This window comes from Paramormyrops kingsleyae, chromosome 22 (assembly GCF_048594095.1).
Source record: "Paramormyrops kingsleyae isolate MSU_618 chromosome 22, PKINGS_0.4, whole genome shotgun sequence".
Taxonomy (NCBI): Eukaryota; Metazoa; Chordata; class Actinopteri; order Osteoglossiformes; family Mormyridae; genus Paramormyrops; species Paramormyrops kingsleyae.
The window spans coordinates 11,086,678-11,103,682 of record NC_132818.1 but is presented as its reverse complement, the minus strand read 5'-3'; the positions used below and the strand labels follow the sequence as shown (position 1 = coordinate 11,103,682).

The 17,005-nt window shown below is 47.5% G+C and overlaps 2 protein-coding genes across 2 annotated transcripts; one reads left to right on the top strand and one right to left on the bottom strand.

The window, feature by feature from the left end:
* Window positions 1-451: 451 nt before the first annotated feature.
* antkmt (adenine nucleotide translocase lysine methyltransferase) lies at window positions 452-2,103 on the top strand. Its single transcript, XM_023798567.2, has 5 exons — window positions 452-810; window positions 889-993; window positions 1,146-1,286; window positions 1,370-1,420; window positions 1,521-2,103. Exons 1-5 carry the CDS (start codon window positions 649-651, stop codon window positions 1,716-1,718), a joined length of 657 nt encoding a protein of 218 aa, XP_023654335.1. The 5' UTR covers window positions 452-648; the 3' UTR covers window positions 1,719-2,103.
* A 306-nt stretch (window positions 2,104-2,409) lies between these two features.
* ift140 (intraflagellar transport 140 homolog (Chlamydomonas)) lies at window positions 2,410-16,811 on the bottom strand. Its single transcript, XM_072704793.1, has 30 exons — window positions 16,698-16,811; window positions 15,873-16,034; window positions 15,323-15,544; window positions 15,047-15,168; window positions 14,825-14,961; window positions 14,223-14,398; window positions 14,055-14,146; window positions 13,773-13,879; window positions 13,540-13,685; window positions 13,247-13,450; window positions 13,040-13,112; window positions 12,217-12,308; window positions 11,991-12,118; window positions 11,761-11,878; window positions 11,133-11,254; window positions 10,873-11,021; window positions 9,908-10,035; window positions 9,229-9,416; window positions 8,735-8,912; window positions 8,472-8,662; window positions 8,070-8,165; window positions 6,360-6,492; window positions 6,138-6,281; window positions 5,926-6,054; window positions 5,640-5,822; window positions 4,461-4,667; window positions 4,138-4,350; window positions 3,393-3,559; window positions 3,161-3,302; window positions 2,410-3,064 (listed from the first exon to the last, which is right to left on the bottom strand). Exons 2-30 carry the CDS (start codon window positions 16,026-16,028, stop codon window positions 2,876-2,878), a joined length of 4,332 nt encoding a protein of 1,443 aa, XP_072560894.1. The 5' UTR covers window positions 16,029-16,034; window positions 16,698-16,811; the 3' UTR covers window positions 2,410-2,875.
* Between the last annotated feature and the right edge of the window lie 194 nt (window positions 16,812-17,005).

Genomic DNA, 17,005 nt, shown 5'->3' with positions numbered 1-17,005 from the left:
CACAGATTATTACTGCAACTGCCCAGATATGTACCTTCCTCAAAGTACTAACAATTAAGTCAGCCGAACCGTGTTCATGCAGTTAATACGAATTGAAAGCCTAGTGACATTGTGACGGTTACTTGTGCCCCATCAAGTAAAGTATTATCGGCGATTACTAGTGAGGTGATAATTGCAATTTTGTATAATATACATTTAATAAATTATAATAACGGTCGTCGATAAAATTTTGGAATTAAAGTAGCCTACAGGGGGTTGTATGTATAAGAAGTTGACTTCTTGCGTCATTTAGCCTTGCATATCAGCATTAAGTATGCGTCGGGGTGAGCGATCACGTTTAAATGTACTAAGTCAATTTTTCCATTCAACCGTATAATGTAATTTTTGTGGCTTTTTTGTGCACTTCCCCAGGAACAATTGAACTTGGTGCACAGTTTTCACACCGGGTGACTTTAATAGTCGGAACACTCTTCACACGGGAATACAGTACCCCAACCTGGGATATCTTACATCTTTGGACATTTATATTTTGCCATGTAGATTACAGCGATTTGCGCCCGTGACATATAGGCGATTTTCATAAATCTCTTTCATCCACATAGACCTTGTCTTAATGTCAGATTGTAACTGCTGCTTTTGCTACTGAACATGGATCCTGACAGCGCGGAGGAAGCCATGGCAGAATTTAGGGAACGACATTTGGGGGGCTGGGGTATCCTGCAGCTGACAGCTGGCACTGGCCTGGCTGTTTATGCCATGTGGGTGGGCTTGATTATGCCAGGCTTCCGGAGGGTCCCCCTAAAGTTACAGGTAAGTCATAAATCAGGATTCAGAGGAGTTCTGTACTTTGCTGATTTGTGCTGAGCGCAGTATGCATTCTTCCTGCAGGTGCCCTATCTCCCAGCCAGCAGAACGCAAGTGAGAAATGTAATGGTTCTGCTGCGAGGGCGGTCAGGAAGCCTTGCCGATTTGGGCTCAGGAGATGGTAGGATTGTGAGTTCTTGCTCTTTTGCTCTTTATTCTGTAGACACGTAGATGTCGGGGTTGTGAACAGGATAGGGACGGCTAGTCTCGCTTCAGTTCCCTGCAGACTGCAATTCGAACTGATCCGCTTCATACCGTTGTTCCTTTGTCGCTTTTACTAGGTTCTGGAGGCATATCGACAGGGTTTTCGTCCAGCTGTAGGTTATGAGCTCAATCCCTGGTTGGTCCGCCTGTCCTATTTTCATGCATGGAGAGCAGGGCATTATGGGAAGGTGTCATATTTACGGAAAGACCTTTGGAAGGTATGTGCCATCTTAGTCAAGGGAGAATTCTCGAAAATGGAAATTTCTAAACTGTAAGCTTGATGCGGTGTCCTTACCCTTAGATCAGCCTGGCTGATTGTAAGAACGTCACTGTGTTTTTGGCTCCAAGTGTGGTGAGTTAAAGCTAAAAATCAGGGCCATACAGACCTTGTGTGTTATAAATGAAATGCAGCATGCCTTGTGTAACACTCGCGCTCATCCCCCCCCCAACAGCTGCCGCTGCTCCAGCAGAAGCTCCTGGCGGAGCTACCGGATGATGCTCTAGTGGTGGCTGGCCGCTTCCCCTTTCCTGACTGGAGGGCGTGCAGGGTGGAGGGGGAGGGTGTGGATCGGGCCTGGGCCTACAGCATGCAGGCCCAGAGGCAGCAGCAGAGTCCCAAAGAGCCAGCTAGCCCACAGCACGCTTCTTAATCCCAGATCAGCTCTGAAGCTGTATGACGCTGGTAGCAGAAGAGCAGTGCCAGACTGTGGGTCTGGATCTGTCCTCGAAGCTCTTACGTTATACTGTGCTCACCAAGATGACGCTAGGTGGTTTGGGCCTGGTTTGCTGTATTTTACTCTATTTGTCAAATGAATGATTTTGACTTTTTATACTACTGTACATTTTATGGAATTCTTGCACCAGTCATACTGTTGTTTTTAAATTACAGTGGTACCTCTGTTCTCGAACTTAATCCCTTCCGGGATTTATGAATAATTGGAGTCTTCATGATATATGAGCCTGTGTACTTTTCCTGTTCCTCTTTGTTCCAGGGAAAAACTTTTTTTTCTGAATAAAACTCGGTTTATTTATGAATTAAGTGTTGCAAAACATGCTACACCACTATGGAATTCATGGGTTACATTTCAAAGTAGCTAGAGGGCCCCAAAATATTTTGCTCAGACTAAACGAAATAAATGTTATATACTTTGTAAATAGCATACTATATCAATGGAGATGACTAACGAAAGAGCCTTGTGTGACCTGTGTGCTTTGATCCTCATGTGACTTGAGCTGCATAATCCCTGCAGGACTCTCATCTCCACTCACACCACACTTAACAATGTGACTGTTACACATTTCCTTAATGCATGGATAAGTGCACATTAAATACAATGGGTGTAAAACTTATATCTTTTTACTGAAATGTCTGGTTACAGTTGGGATTATTTACAACTTAGAAACTACTAAAGCAATTACAAATGTGATGGACATACACGTATAAACATCTATTACGAACTTTTATATTCCCTTCTATAAAAAAGTAAAACGGATTCATTTGTTCCTCTCAGTTGCCAGTGACTTTTTGGTCAAGGTGGGTAAACATACACTGGCAGGACATCCCTGAGATACTATGCAGAACATAAGTCACAAACCATTAGTCAATGAAATGGGGACATGTTTCAGAAATGGTAATATTCCAATATTACCTTTTCCTCATAAGGCAACGATTCTAGACTCTTGGCACAATAAGATATTCTGAGGTTGGTTTACAAGGATACCCTTGTCATCAGCCCTGCTATTGCCCACCCCCTGCCTCTGGGGTGCGTGGTACAGGGGTCACATGATGCTTCTCCCTGCCTTGGGCTCAGTCTCCCTGCTGAAGCTCCACAGCTTCCTCCACCTCATCTTCCTCACCCCCACTGTCTCGTCTTTGGTCCCTGGTGAGGGGCAGCCCCACTGACCGCCGCAGGGCATCCAGGCTGCGCTGGCTCACATAGAACGCCACATTGGAATTGGGCAGACGTCTCTCCATCTCCTCCATCATGTGGTAAGCCTGTGCATCACCAACTTGGCGTTAAAACCATCTATTTCAGGAAGCACCATTTACAGAGACCTGCGTACACCGCTGTGAACGTGGTAAATGACTCACATCCTGGAAGTTGCCCTGCTGACAGAGATGTTCCACCAGGAAGCCATAAACATCACCGACACGCACGGCAGGGTCCAGCTCCTCCTCCTCCAGCAAGGCCTGGCAGAGCCTCACAGCTTCTCCTGGGTCCTCCTCGTACAGCCTGGGAGCAGAGGAAGGACATAGTTTTTTTCAGAAGCTCCTAGTGGAGCATGTTTTCCTGACAGGCTGGAGAGAAGGATGCGAGGTTCACCTGCGCGCCTGGACAAAGCGTTTCACCAAAGTGATCCTGTGTTGTGTCGCGGCTAGCCGACTCTGTTGTTCCTCTGGGCTATGCATCTTAGCCTTGGCCAGGCACTTGTAGGCCTCTGTTAGTGCACCCAGGGACTTCTCATAGTTCTGATAATCATCGATCTCTACCTGTGGGGTCAAATCATACTAGTTATGAAATTAGTAATTCATTATAAGCTTCAAAATATACCATGCAATGACAATAAAGGCATTCAATTCAATTCAATTTTTATTGTCATTCACACAATGTGCGGGCACGTGTAAATGAAAAAGAGAGTTGTGGCTTCATCAGAACATGCAAGACGTGGGGGACAGGAGAGATGGAGGGAGGGAATAGACATAGATTGGACATAGGTTATGTAGATTATACATACATTATACATACATACATAAATTAGACATACGTGACCTACATACATACATAATATATAAATTATACATAAATTACACCTATATTACCTACATTGGACATAACTTTTTCATACATACATAAATTAAACGTACAGGCTAAATACAGATACACATATTAACATATACATTAAGATATACATAGCAGCGCATGTCTCCATAGATGAGGTAATGTGTAACTGAGGTACTAAAATGGAGCTGAATAGCGCATGGTAAACATAGTTGACATAAGATGTAGATAAAATTGCGCAAATGGCATCCATCCATCCAAAAATAAACAACAAGCACATAACACTAACCTGGGCACAGGCCTCATAGAAGCCGGAGAGCAGGTCAAGAGCCCTTCCTTTGGTGTAGAAGCAGATGATATTCTTCATGATCTCAGGCTCCTTGCGCCAGTCCAGAGACTGCAGATAGTTGGCAGCCATGATGTAGATCTCCTTCTGCCTGGAGACGCCAGCGAAGAACATAATCTTCTCTGTGTCTCCAGACTTCAGAAGTGCTTTCATGGCCTGTCAGATAAATATCCTTGGTCAGCAAACAATGAATGCTTCTACATGAAGTACGCAACTGTTCCCAGCAGAGTTTCTATCTTGGTTTCTCATCTTTCAGCCTCGCTGACCTTGAGCTTGTTACCGGCCTGGGTGTACTTCTTGGTGGCCAAGTGGTAGTTGCCCTGCCGCATGCAGCAATCCGCAATTCTTTCCAGAAGATCCCGCCGTGCCTCTTCTGTCAGTCCATTGGAGCCCTGTGATACGGTCATGCTCTCTGCAAACTCCTCACTGATGGTCAGGTTCTGGTCCAGACACAGCTGCAAAGCCTCAGGGTACTAGAGCACATAGGTAATAAAGAGCTCCTCAGCATCTAAGGACATTGTTTGGGGGAATTTGATAGCACAATGGAAACGGTATAAACTCATAAACTATGTCCTCATACCCAATTACACCACAATGTGACCGTTCCATATACAAGGCTATGTTTACATTACCAGGCTGAAGTAACTCACATCAGATTTTGCTTTAATGTGACACAGAGCTGATGTTTCCGGGGTTGTGTGGACACAGAAATCCGATCTTTTCAAATCAGATTTGAGTCACTTTCATATGTGGTCCTAGATCGGACACGTAACCAATTTGTGGCCATGTGACATCAATGAGAACGGTCAGGTCAGACTTCATGCATTTTTTTGCCTATATGCCTGCACAGGAAAACAGTAGTGGAGGAGAGCTACAGCTGTGACAACATCAGTGGAAGGATGGGAATGTTGGCGATATAATAGATATTTGGGGAAACTAATCAAATCAAGCCAAACTGGAAGGAACCTATCTTGCTGCCTATCTTGGCCAGGATTCCTTTGAAAAAGAGGTTTTTAAATCTCAATGGGATTTTCCTGGTTAAATAAATGTCAATAAATAAATAAATGAGTACTTTCGAAACAATCACCAAAGAAATCGCAAAGAGCGTCCATTTTGTCAGTTCAAATACCACGAGTCATCTCACGAGTCATTTTATTGTTTGTGACGCAAATGAATGTGCTGCCTGGCCTTACTCCGACCCCCCCCCCACTATGAACCTGAACTAGATACACAAATAGCAAATGGATGGTTCCTTGCTTCAGTCTAAAAAGGGGACTTTCTGTGGCATCTTTCTTTCGGAGTTTCTGCACCCACACAAAAATTACAGCTTGTCATTTTACGAAAAGTTTCCAGGTGTTCCCGTTTCGTACATAAAATTCGAATTCAAATTTTATTTGTCACATGCATAATCATACACCGTACAACCTGAACTGAAAATAACTCGCCTTCTTGGCCGCCACCAACAGCTCCACGGCCTTCTGGTACTGGGAGTGCTTTATGAAGAAATCGGAGCAGCGCGCCAGCAGGGTCGGGTCCGAGTTCTCGTTCAGGTCCTCGGCGATCAGCTGCAGCGCTCCGAACTGCTGGGTGGCAAAGGCCAGCTCCAGCGCCTTCGAGAAGTGCCCTGCCTGAGCAATCGAAACACGAGAGGTGATGCACACGCTTAGAGATTAAAGGCTAGATACAGCTCAGTGCAGGAGCTTTTTGCTTCTGCCCCCAGAAAGCAGGTACCTTGTGAAAAAGCATGACAGCCCGGTCCATGTGGACACCCTTGTCCTCATAGTAGCAGGCCGCCTCCATCATGTCCTCAGGGTTACTCAGCAAAGCCAGGTTCATCAGCTGGTCGTCCAGGCCGTTCTCCTGCAGGAAGAGCCATATAATCACCGGAAGACTACCCGTTACTTAAGGCGGTAGGGCTCTCCAGGGGCGCAGCCTGACCTGACCTTGCACAGGCGGATGGCATTGTTGTAGGCCTGGGCTCTGGTGTAGAAGTGCACAGACTGCTTGATGTCCTCCTGGCTCTCGTACTGCCGGGCGAGGTGATAGGAAGCCGCGCGGTTCCCCGTCTCATTTGCGATCTCTGCAGCCTGCAGATACAGACAATCACTCAGAAAGTGCACATTCCGATAAAAAACAGCCTGCAGCTCATCAAGGAAACACACTACCTTCTGCACGTTCCCCAGGTAGCAGCAGACCCGAACCAGGGACAGGTAGTCCTGGGCAAACTCATAGTAGCGGAGAGCTGACTCCAAGTCCGACTGACTCTCCAGATACTGGGCCCACCACTTATAAAGGCTCCTGTCTCACAGAACACAAACAGGGCTGATCAGCCATATACTCTACATACATTTAATCTTCCAATTGCTCATCTAGGTGAGGGTCGCAAAGAAGCCTGTTCCCGCAGCAGAGGTCTCCCTGAGCGAGATGCAGGGCTCATGCACTCACAGACAGAGAGATGGCCACATTGGCCCTTTAGAAGACCCACTTAGCCTAAATGCATGTCTCTGGCCTGTGGGAGGAAAGGGGAGACCATGAAAGCTAAACAGATGCAGGAAAGGAGGGAGCCGAACCCCAGAGCGTGGAGGTTTGAGCAGACGGTGCAGTCCATGCAGACATCATGCCATTCCCATTATAGCAGTGTTTTTAAAAATGCTGATAAATGCAAGGGGCAGGTGTGTGTGTGGAAGTGAGGGATCTGGTGTTTCTAAATGGTCCATAGTGTGTGCAGATATCGATATCAAAATTTACTGTATTTCAAAATTTGACTCTCCCTGCCGGCCCCTGGAGGATGGGCTCCCCCTTTGAGTCTGGTCCCTCCCAAGGTTTCTTCCTTCTGGGGAGTTTTTCCTTGCCACTGTCGCCTATGGCTTACTCACTGGGGGCTTTGAGTGGGGATGCTGTAAAGCGCTTTGAGACAATGTAATGTTGTCATAATGTGCTATACAAAAATAAATTTGTTGTTGTTGTTGTTGTTGATGCCCAGCAGTGGACAAGCACTGTACCCATGATGAAGTAACCTTGTGCCCTATGCTGCCAGACAATTAAAATATGGATGAATGGATCATCTTGATTTTTGGGTGAACACTTTGATTGCTGCAGAACATTCTCACACAGAGGTCCTGTTTTTGGAATAAGACACACTTTCTATATTTAAGTCTGCAGTGAAAACCTGCCTCCTTAGAATCTCCTAGAATCAATGTTAAACGCACAGGTGCAGTGCCGTCCGTTAGCCACACAGTCATCACTGTCTGTGAGCCACACACCAGGGCTGTCTGTGAGCCATGCCGTCAGTGCCGTCTGTGAGCCACACACCAGGGCTGTCTGTGAGCCATGCGGTCAGTGCCGTCTGTTAGCCACGCGGTCAGTGCCGTCTGTGAGCCACACACCAGGGCTGTTTATGAGCCATGAGGTCAGTGCCGTCTGTTAGCCACGCGGTCAGCGCCGTCTGTGAGCCACACACCAGGGCTGTCTATGAGCCATGTGGTCAGTGCTGTCCGTTAGCTACGCGGTCAGTGTCAGCTCATGCCCTCCGTGAGACACACGGTCAGTGCCGTCTGTGTGCTGTGCGGTTGGTGCCATCTGTGAGCCATACGTCAGCTTTATCTTTGAGCCATGTGGTCGGTTCTGTCTGTGAGCCATGCACTGGAACTGTCATAGGTCTTCTTCATGGTTGTGTGCATCTTCTGCCTCTGTGCTATATTATGCTACCAAGATTAAGTTTACCAAATCTATTAACTCAGTACTCAGCCCCTTTTTCTGGCCCTGAGCTAAGAGGTCATCAGCTGTATCATTTAAGTGTAAAGAGAACAGATCCATGCCTTAGACAATCTGTGTGTGTGATTAGTCCATGCCCCACAGTCAGCTACAGCACTCACTTTTCCTTCATTTTGTTGACGTAGATTTCTAGCGACACAACGTCCTCAAGCAGCATCCTGGGAACCTCAAACCGGTAGGTGTCAGACTTCTCATAGCTGAGGCACAAACACAACAAAACTTTCAGTGCAAAACTAACAAGACTTCAGTAAATGTCTAAAGAAGAAAGATTTAGCACTTTAAAGACCCCAACGTAGAAAAGTTTTGGCACCGAGGCCCAGGACTGCACTGGACATCTGGCATGCTGGGTATTTTCCTGGTGGATCGATGGGTAAAATATCATGTGGGTCCCCTAATTCGCTCGTGCAAATGTACCATGGGGGTTCCCAAAGTCCAGGGCTGATTTTAATCCCAGTCCAGCCCTATCAAGCCCTAGTGGTTCACAGCAAGCTGAGGCTCCTTACTATACACGGGCCAGAGCACGGTCTCCCATAGCTTCCAGATGCTTGGCGTAGCTGTAGTACGTGGTACGCAGATGCACGCGATCATGGGTTTCTGCTGTTTCCAGAGCCTGCTGCCACTGCCCCCCTGCCTGGTAGAAGTTGTTCAGCAGGTCGTAGCGCCGGCAGCTACGGTACAGGCGCTCCGCATCCTCCTGGTGACGGCAGGCCAGGGCTCAGCATGACATGGCAAGATGCTGCACGTCTGCTACATCGCTATATCTTACCAGCATTCCCAGATGTGTGGCCAAGACGGCCACCTGTGCCTCCTTCTCTGGCAGAGCTTGGGCCTCTCTTAGTGCTCGTGCTGCCCTGGCATGACCCATGTTACCCAGGCAAACACGAGCCACGTCCAGCCGCTGGCTTTTCACGCACATGCGTGCCAAGTTCTCCCAAACCGTAGCACTAAAGAACAAAATAAAATGCACAGGGGGGCAAGTCTAACATATACCCAAGCATTCCTTATATCATAGACTAACCAACCTCTGTTGTTATAATGTGTTAACCATGGGAAACTGTCTAACCCACTGCTGTCCTTATACCGCGTTAATCATGGGAAATGGGCTACTAACTGCTGTCGTTTTATCGTGCTAATTGTAGGAAATGGGCTAACCAACTGCTGTTATACTACGCTAATCGTGGGAAACAGGCTAACATTAAACGGGTACTATCTGTTTGACCCTTCGTATAGAAGCAGTGAGTCTTGTTATGTGATTCTCACCTTTTAATGAGTCTGATACACTTGAAAGCTTCGTCCATGTCCCCAGTGGTCAAATAGAAGCTGAAGTTAAGCATGGCATCTTGCGTGGGCTTGTCACAGTCCTCCAGTCCAACAAAGTCTCTCAGTGCTCTTCTGGAAACCATGCGCTGTCCAGATGGAGTCTCACCCTCTGCTGTCTCTTCTCCAGGCTGAATGGGGGAATAAGACCATCTGATGTTGTGATGTGGAGGGAGTGCCCTTACCCAGGAGCACAAGGTTATTGATGGTTATGGACATTTGTGACCCAGTCCAGATAAAGACATCAATGACTCACAAAGTCTAATCCCTACCCAGGGCATTGTAATTGACTAATGTTATGAAAGCAGGAGAGCACAGAAAAGCCCAGGAGCTGAGCAGATACTTACTTCTGGGAGGAAGATCGAACCCCTCCGAAAAAACAACTGGTATAAGGACACGCGCAAGCAAGCCCACCAGGATGGAGGGACAAAGAATGAGAAGACAAGCGACAGAAGTCATGAAACTGACAAATGAACAGAAGATTTACGGGCTAAAACAGATATGAAAACTCAAAAAAGCAAAAAAAAGGTGAAGCGACTGAGGCTGAAACAATGACTTACAGGTGTAAGTTATGCAGGGTGGAGTCAAAACCCCTGAGGGGGGGCGGGGCTACTGGACTCACCTTGCAGGTAAAGTAATAAAAGGGCACGTCCAGTGCCAGCAAGGCCTCTGTCCCAGCTGGTCGGGGGTAACAGTCATGCAGCAGCAAGCCTTGGTCCTGCGTGCAGAAGAATGAGGCGACCAGCACATCTGCCTGGGAGACAGGAAATACACACAGATTAACAATATATAAGCATACAAATCATTTGGCTGAATACCGAAGTATGAAAAGTGCACTGCGGTTTGTGAAATGCCTGCTCACCCCACTTGCACCGTAGATACATATGTAGATGTTTCTCTGGCAAAAACTGACATTTACTCTATATGGCTTTGGTCCAAAGCAATATACGTAGTGAAATGAAATAAAACCTTAAGTGACTGTAATTTGATGATGATTTTTTGAAGAAGGTTTTCAGCTAAACCCAAACACTATATCCACAGAAGTATTGGGACGCCAAACTCTTCTCACAAAGTTGGAAGCATAGAATTGTCCAAAAATGTCTTGCTGTGCATATACACATGCCTATGGATTTAGAAAGGAATGTCATAAAAGTTCCTGTGGGTGTAACGGCCAGGTGGCCCCATACTTTTTTCCAGGTCCCCAATGACCACACTTGAGATGCTGGTCCACTGAAAGGGTGCATACACACACACACACACACACATACACACATACACACACACACACACACACACACACACACACACACACAATTGGCAATTTAGCCACAGCGTGTTTTGGACTATAGGACACCAGAGTAGGAGGCCTGAGGAACATGGGAGAACTTCCAAGCCATACATGTGCGGAGCAGGGATGGGATTCAGGATTCATACCCCAACCCAGGAGGTCTTCGGCAATAGTGCTCCCACCCCAAGTTCCCATGCAGCGCATCTCGGTGAGATTGTTACATAATATCTTTTGAAATACTAATGCACCCACTAAAGTTAGAATGACCATGACTAATCGAAGGGCTACAGGACCCATACTCGCCTCCTCAAGGACACAGGAGGGCGTCGAGTTGTGCGAGCTGGCTGCCTTTAGCACTGTGTCACATACAAAGAGGCGCGGATCGCTTTCATCCCAGTACTGGGAGACAGGGCAGCGGCCACTCAGCTCTGTGACCTGGTACTTGTTCCTGTAGCAAAAACAGTCAGAAATACAACTGACTGAACACCAGCGTAAAACCTTCCATGAGTTCAATGCAAGAGCTTCTACAGTTTCTCCCTGTTAGGGTTGAATGCTGTACTTCTCTGTGTCCTCTGTATGCAGAGCCCGACTCAGTGGGCATCCCATGAAGAAGTCGAAATGAGACACAGCGTCCATCTCCACGTCATACAGGTAGACTCTGTGGTCAGGCCTCCCGTTCACCTGAGAGGGCACAGCACAGCTGGCGAGACTTGGGTGGGAACCAGAGCACAAAGACACACACAGGCAGGTAGGCAGGCAGACAGACAGGTAGACACAGTCAGACAGGTATGCAGGCAGATAAGTAGACAGACAGGCAGGTAGACAGACAGGCAGGCAGATAGACAAACAGGCAGGCAGACAACTAGACTGGCAGACAGTCAGACAGACAGACAAATAAGTAGACAGGCAGATAGGTAGACAGACAGGCAAATAGGAAAGCAGATACGCAAACAGGAAGGCAGACAGGTAGACAATCAGACAGGTAGGCAGGCAGATAAGTAGACAGGCAAACGGGCAAGCAAATAGCCAGGCAAGCAAGTAGACAGGATGATAGGTAGACAAGAGATAGGCAGACAGGCAGGCAAGCAGACAGGTAGGCAGGTAGGTAAGTAGACAGGCAGATAGGTAGACAGTCAGACAGGTAGACAGACAGACAGGCAAACAGGCAGGCAGACAAACACACTGACCTGGCTGATCAGAAGGCTGACTCGGCTTCCATCCGCATTGCACTTCACTGACTGAATGGCCCCCAGGTCTGGAATCAAGGCCCTCATATTCTTGGCAGCACACCCTGGCTTAGCCTCCCTGGGAAACCAAGCAGGTGCACAAATCTCAGACTAAGGGATAAAAATGGAAGTTATGACAGCATGAAACCATAGTATGGTGATGTAAAGAAAAAGTGGTGTGTTTTATTAACCTGCGGGACAAGTCGAAGAGCTTGAAGTGTGCGGCGTCTGTGCCCACCACCAGGAAGCACTGACACACACTGAGGAGGACAGGGTTTCCCTCCATCTCCGAAAACGCCAGTAGCTGTTTCACTGTGCCCTGTGGAGAAGCTCAGAGTGGGCACCACAGACAGAGAGACAGGCTGAAAGAGAGCGACAGACAGAGCAATAGACAGGCAGAGCCACAGACTGAAGTACCTGCACTGTCCGAACTTGAACTCGCTTTGGCTCCACAGTGTAAATGCTGCCACGGTGCATGGCCAGGGCATGAGATTCACAGGGAAAGGAGCCTGAAGATCGCAGGGCATGGGCAACAGGTGCAAGAGGAAAGCAGAGCAAGAAAAACTGGATAAATAGGCAGAAAACACAGGTCAACAAGTAATTGGAGATTTATGTTTAGAATTAAATTCTTTGTACAACAATGTATTATGAGTTGCTGAGACCCTCCCATGAAACCGTACCAGTGCGACAAAGAGCAGAGCCCAATGCCTCATACACAGTGACCAAGCAGCCGTACCTGTGCTACAAAGAGCAGAGCCCTACGGCTCATGCACAGTGACCAAGGAGCCGTACCTGTGCTACAAAGAGCAGAGCCCTACGGCTCATGCACAGAGACCAAGGAGCCGTACCTGTGCTACAAAGAGCAGGGCCCGACGGCTCATGCACAGTGACCAAGCAGCCGTACCTGTGCTACAAAGAGCAGAGCCCTACGGCTCATGCACAGCGACCAAGGAGCCGTACCTGTGCTACAAAGAGCAGGGCCCGACGGCTCATGCACAGAGACCAGGGAGCCGTACCTGTGCTACAAAGAGCAGGGCCCGACGGCTCATGCACAGAGACCAGGGAGCCGTACCTGTGCTACAAAGAGCAGGGCCCGACGGCTCATACACAGTGACCATGGAGCCGTACCTGTGCTACAAAGAGCAGGGTCCGACGGCTCATGCACAGAGACCAGGGAGCCGTACCTGTGCTACAAAGAGCAGGGCCCGACGGCTCATACACAGTGACCAAGGAGCCGTACCTGTGCTACAAAGAGCAGAGCCCGACAGCTCATACACAGCGACTCGCCTCCCGTCCCACACAGCGACCATCTCCTGCACCAGAAAAGGAACACATACTGTCAACAATGGCCAATCCAGCTCCACGTTTACAATATAAAACTATCATTTAAAAAAATAAACAGATCAAGCATTAGAAACGCTAAAGAAGTGGCAGAGTCAGCAGTTACCTTGGAGACACAGACACCTTTAATGTGTGTGTCACAGCGCAGACTGAGCTGGCTCCCACTGCTGAAGCAAGAGACACTCAGCTGATTGGGTGAGAGCTGCACTGCTGCCACCTGCTGGCTGCAGTGTGTGGACATGACATGCTCAGAGAGGATGAGCACGGTGCTTGAGCTCTGAGCCGCCAGAAGGTTCAGGCTAGAGCCCCACTAAAAGGAAGGCCAGAAGTGAGTCTCACACAAAACATGTTCGGATGTCAACAGACTCCAACATCTCCCTCCACAGAAGGTTTCCCTACCTGCAGCTGGGTGACATTTCCTTCAACTTCTGTTGGAGTCTGTAGTTTCCACTCGCATACAGACTCTGGCCTCTGATTCTGATTGGCCAAAGCCACGTTCTTCCACATAGCAATGCGAGCCTTGCTGGTTCCAGCTGCCACTATATCTAGAGAACCATTTCTCATTAAACTTAAACCATCTTGTTCATGTCAATAGCAATCTGGTGACATGTATGTTATTAATGAAACTATACCTTTTGCAACACTATATGATACACAGTTCAATGATTCTCCCTTTTCAAAGCCCAGATTTTCGTCTAGGGACAGCACGCAGTTATCATCTCTCTCAAGGTCCCAAAGTCTAAAAAAGGCATTCTTTGTGGTTATAAGATCAAAAAAATCTCTTACTTAAATCAAACTTTCATTTTAACATTTCATTTGTACCCCCATTACACCACAGTTAGCTTCAAGTTCAAAAGACTGAAATTTTAAATGTCTAACCCAGAGCACATAACTCCGATGCTGGGGTGACTCACCTGATCACAGGTTCCCCTGTGGCTGTGATGAGGAGACCCTGACTGGCCCAGGCGATGTCTGCGCCCTGTCCACTTCTCCCCGTCAGCTTTACCTTAACACACACAATTCCTTTGTTAGTGCACAGTCTGAAGCCTTCTTAATGATTCCAAGAGCGGACAGGAAAGCACCTTCATGATCTCCTGGGCACCCCCTTCTGATCCCACCCTGTACTGATAGAGCAGAAGAGTCTCAGTGATGACAACCAGAACACCCCGCCTGTCGAGGTACAGCAGCTTCTGCACGGGACTTTCCACACTGAGCAAAAGGCTGGCCCTGCCCTTCTCATCTCCACAGTGAACACAGCCTGCAACAGACACAAAGGGGGGAGAGTGAAAGAACACAAATGCACAGTTACATTGAACACAGGCAAGAGAGACAATCACACAGTTACACAGGAGAGGAAGACAGATTCACACACAGTTTCACTGGAGATAAACTAAGGATATCAATATTGAGCAGTGCTTCCCAAGGTCAGAGCAAAAAAATGACTGGTTCAGAGAGATAACGAATCAGATTGTAGAGGAGGTGGGTCCAAGCAACTGCATGAAGCTCAACCAACCAATCTGATGTCTTGGCCTCACCTCCTATAGCTGTTTGGACCCACCTCCTCTACAATCTGGTTGGGTATCTCTCTGAATCAATCAATTTTCATTCTGCCCTCAATTTTTTGTGTAAGTAAAACTCCAATAAGTGTCTGACAAAGCAAGAACAGAGTGAAAACATGTCTAACCATCATCAGTACTGACAAAGAATGTCAGAGGTTCCTGCTGTGTGGCTGCAGAGGACTTCCCACCCTTCCTCCAGTTGAACATGTCTAGGGCAGTCTCATCTCCACTGACTGCGGCGCGGGCCAGCTGTGCCACATCTCTGTGAGCAAAGCACACATTCATATCATGAAACACAGCACACTCCTGCTGTTCTTCTGTGTGCCAACACAACTATGGTTACTTACTCCTCTGGGGCAATGGGCCGGAAAACACAGCCTGTCAGGTGTCTGCCATAGCTGTGTTTCACCAGAGGAGACCCCTGGACCCGCCCACGGGTGTCGACCTTCCACAGGGCCAAGACACCCATCTAAAATATTTAGGCACACAAGAAACTGACACAAGGCAGATGAGAAATCACAGGAAATAGATTCAATTAGCCCTACACACAAGTGCACTGTGCAAAATCAGTTACCGCAAATACTCCCACACAAACACACAGGGTTATAAAAAGAAAGACACACCCGATCTCCAGTGAGCAGACGACTCCCGGTGCCGGCCCACTCCAGGAGCGTGATGCTAGCTGTGTGTGTGGCCGGCAAACTGCTTTGCTCTCCTGAGGGGTGACTGTGCAGCAGGACCTCCCCTGTTTCCCAGCCCACAGCCAGTACTGCCTTGCTGGGGTGCCAGCACAGCAGCGTGGCCGGGAATGCGCGTTCCACATGACCGCTGGGCACGCATTCCCCCTGGGCAAAGCCAAAACAAAGCCCTCTGATATCTCAAAAGCATGTGTGGACAGAACAGCAGATTTCCTTCAATCAGGAGTATCCAACTCCGGTCCTGCAGAGCTACTGTTCAGTGGATTTTCTATCCTACCTGGCTTCTGATGAGCCACACCTGCTCTCAGGTAAATGCCAGGGACAGGTGTGGTTTAGAAGCCAGGTAGGACAGAAAACCTACTGGATAGTAGCTCTCCATGACTGGAATTGGAGATCTCTGCCTTAAATTCTTTAAGCAGAGTAAGCATGATCCAAGGTAACTTTTGAAACTGAGGTCCAGTGACTTGCAGCTCACCTGCTGTAGGTATAGATCAACGGACCCCCCTGTGGCCGAGCTTAGTGAGGATACGGCTAATACGGGCTGTGTGGGGTGCCAGGCAATCTGACATGGGTCTCCGCTGGACTCTGGTGCCTCAATTCGGTGGTCAAAGTACACTGCCATGCCTAGCATCAAACTCTGTCATAAGAACGATCAGCAAATTATTCTAAAAATACATATAATTAGTTTAATTATAATTCTTCTATGAATGAATCAAAATAGGGAGCCAAAACACCACTAATTTCATGTATGTACACATCATTCGTATACGGTGTGCAAAAACCCGGAAAGGAGAAGTGAAAACAGAATAATAAGAGAAAAAATGCAGCCACCATCGTGCATATAAAGGTAAAAAGGTCAAGTTTGATGTTTTAGGATCACAATGACAAACAGCAGGGCTGGAAAGCTGCAGAAATACGTTGGGAGTATTAAGCCACTGATGCTAACTGCCCGAATCTGTAAAGCAGTGCTTAGAGAACACTCGCTGGGATCTCAGTTTAGCTACAGTATCATTATTAATACCCAATGAAAGAAATCGCATTGTCATTGAAAACGACGTATTGTCCTTGTGAGATATTTTATTATCCGGCTGTGTTTTTCAGTACAAAGCTTTTATACAAACAGCACCACTTATCAATCTCGCGAATCGAGCATTCTGCTAGCGGGGATAGCCGTCCTGCTAAGCTAACCCGACCGGGGCCTGCTCCCCTTCTAACACTCCTGACAACTAATGTTACACCTTTTCCAAAAAACTAAAATTCATAAAAAAGCTCCAGAAAATAACGGAATTTTCGTGGTTACCTTATCGGTTTTTTGTTTTCGTTTTCTTCAAAAGTATAATAGCAGGGACATGTTAGCTAATACTTTCAGCGCAAAGAAGAGGCGTCATCTCTCGTTACCTAGACAACGCGTCGTGAGAAAGAAGGGGGAGAAGGTACTGACTGACGGGGCTCATGGGGGTGGAGCAGCTACAGAAATCAGCGGTATGTATTATTTATTCTGTTCATTTTATGAAAGCGGTAGAATGAACAGATCTGCAACAAAAACAGATCTGCAGCTACTGACCCAGTGTTGCCAACTCTCACGCATCTGGCGTGACACGATTAAAG

Coding starts and splice junctions, on each gene's coding strand:
- ift140 (XM_072704793.1), bottom strand. CDS start 16,028: ATGCTAGGCATGGCAGTGTACTTTGACCACCGAATTGAGGCACCAGAG. Junction 14,962..15,046: donor CGGCCCATTGCCCCAGAGGA/GTAAGTAACCAT, acceptor CTTTGCTCACAG/AGATGTGGCACAGCTGGCCC. Junction 3,303..3,392: donor CGCTTTGTCCAGGCGCGCAG/GTGAACCTCGCA, acceptor CTCTGCTCCCAG/GCTGTACGAGGAGGACCCAG.
- antkmt (XM_023798567.2), top strand. CDS start 649: ATGGATCCTGACAGCGCGGAGGAAGCCATGGCAGAATTTAGGGAACGA. Junction 994..1,145: donor GCTCAGGAGATGGTAGGATT/GTGAGTTCTTGC, acceptor CGCTTTTACTAG/GTTCTGGAGGCATATCGACA. Junction 1,421..1,520: donor TGTTTTTGGCTCCAAGTGTG/GTGAGTTAAAGC, acceptor CCCCCCCAACAG/CTGCCGCTGCTCCAGCAGAA.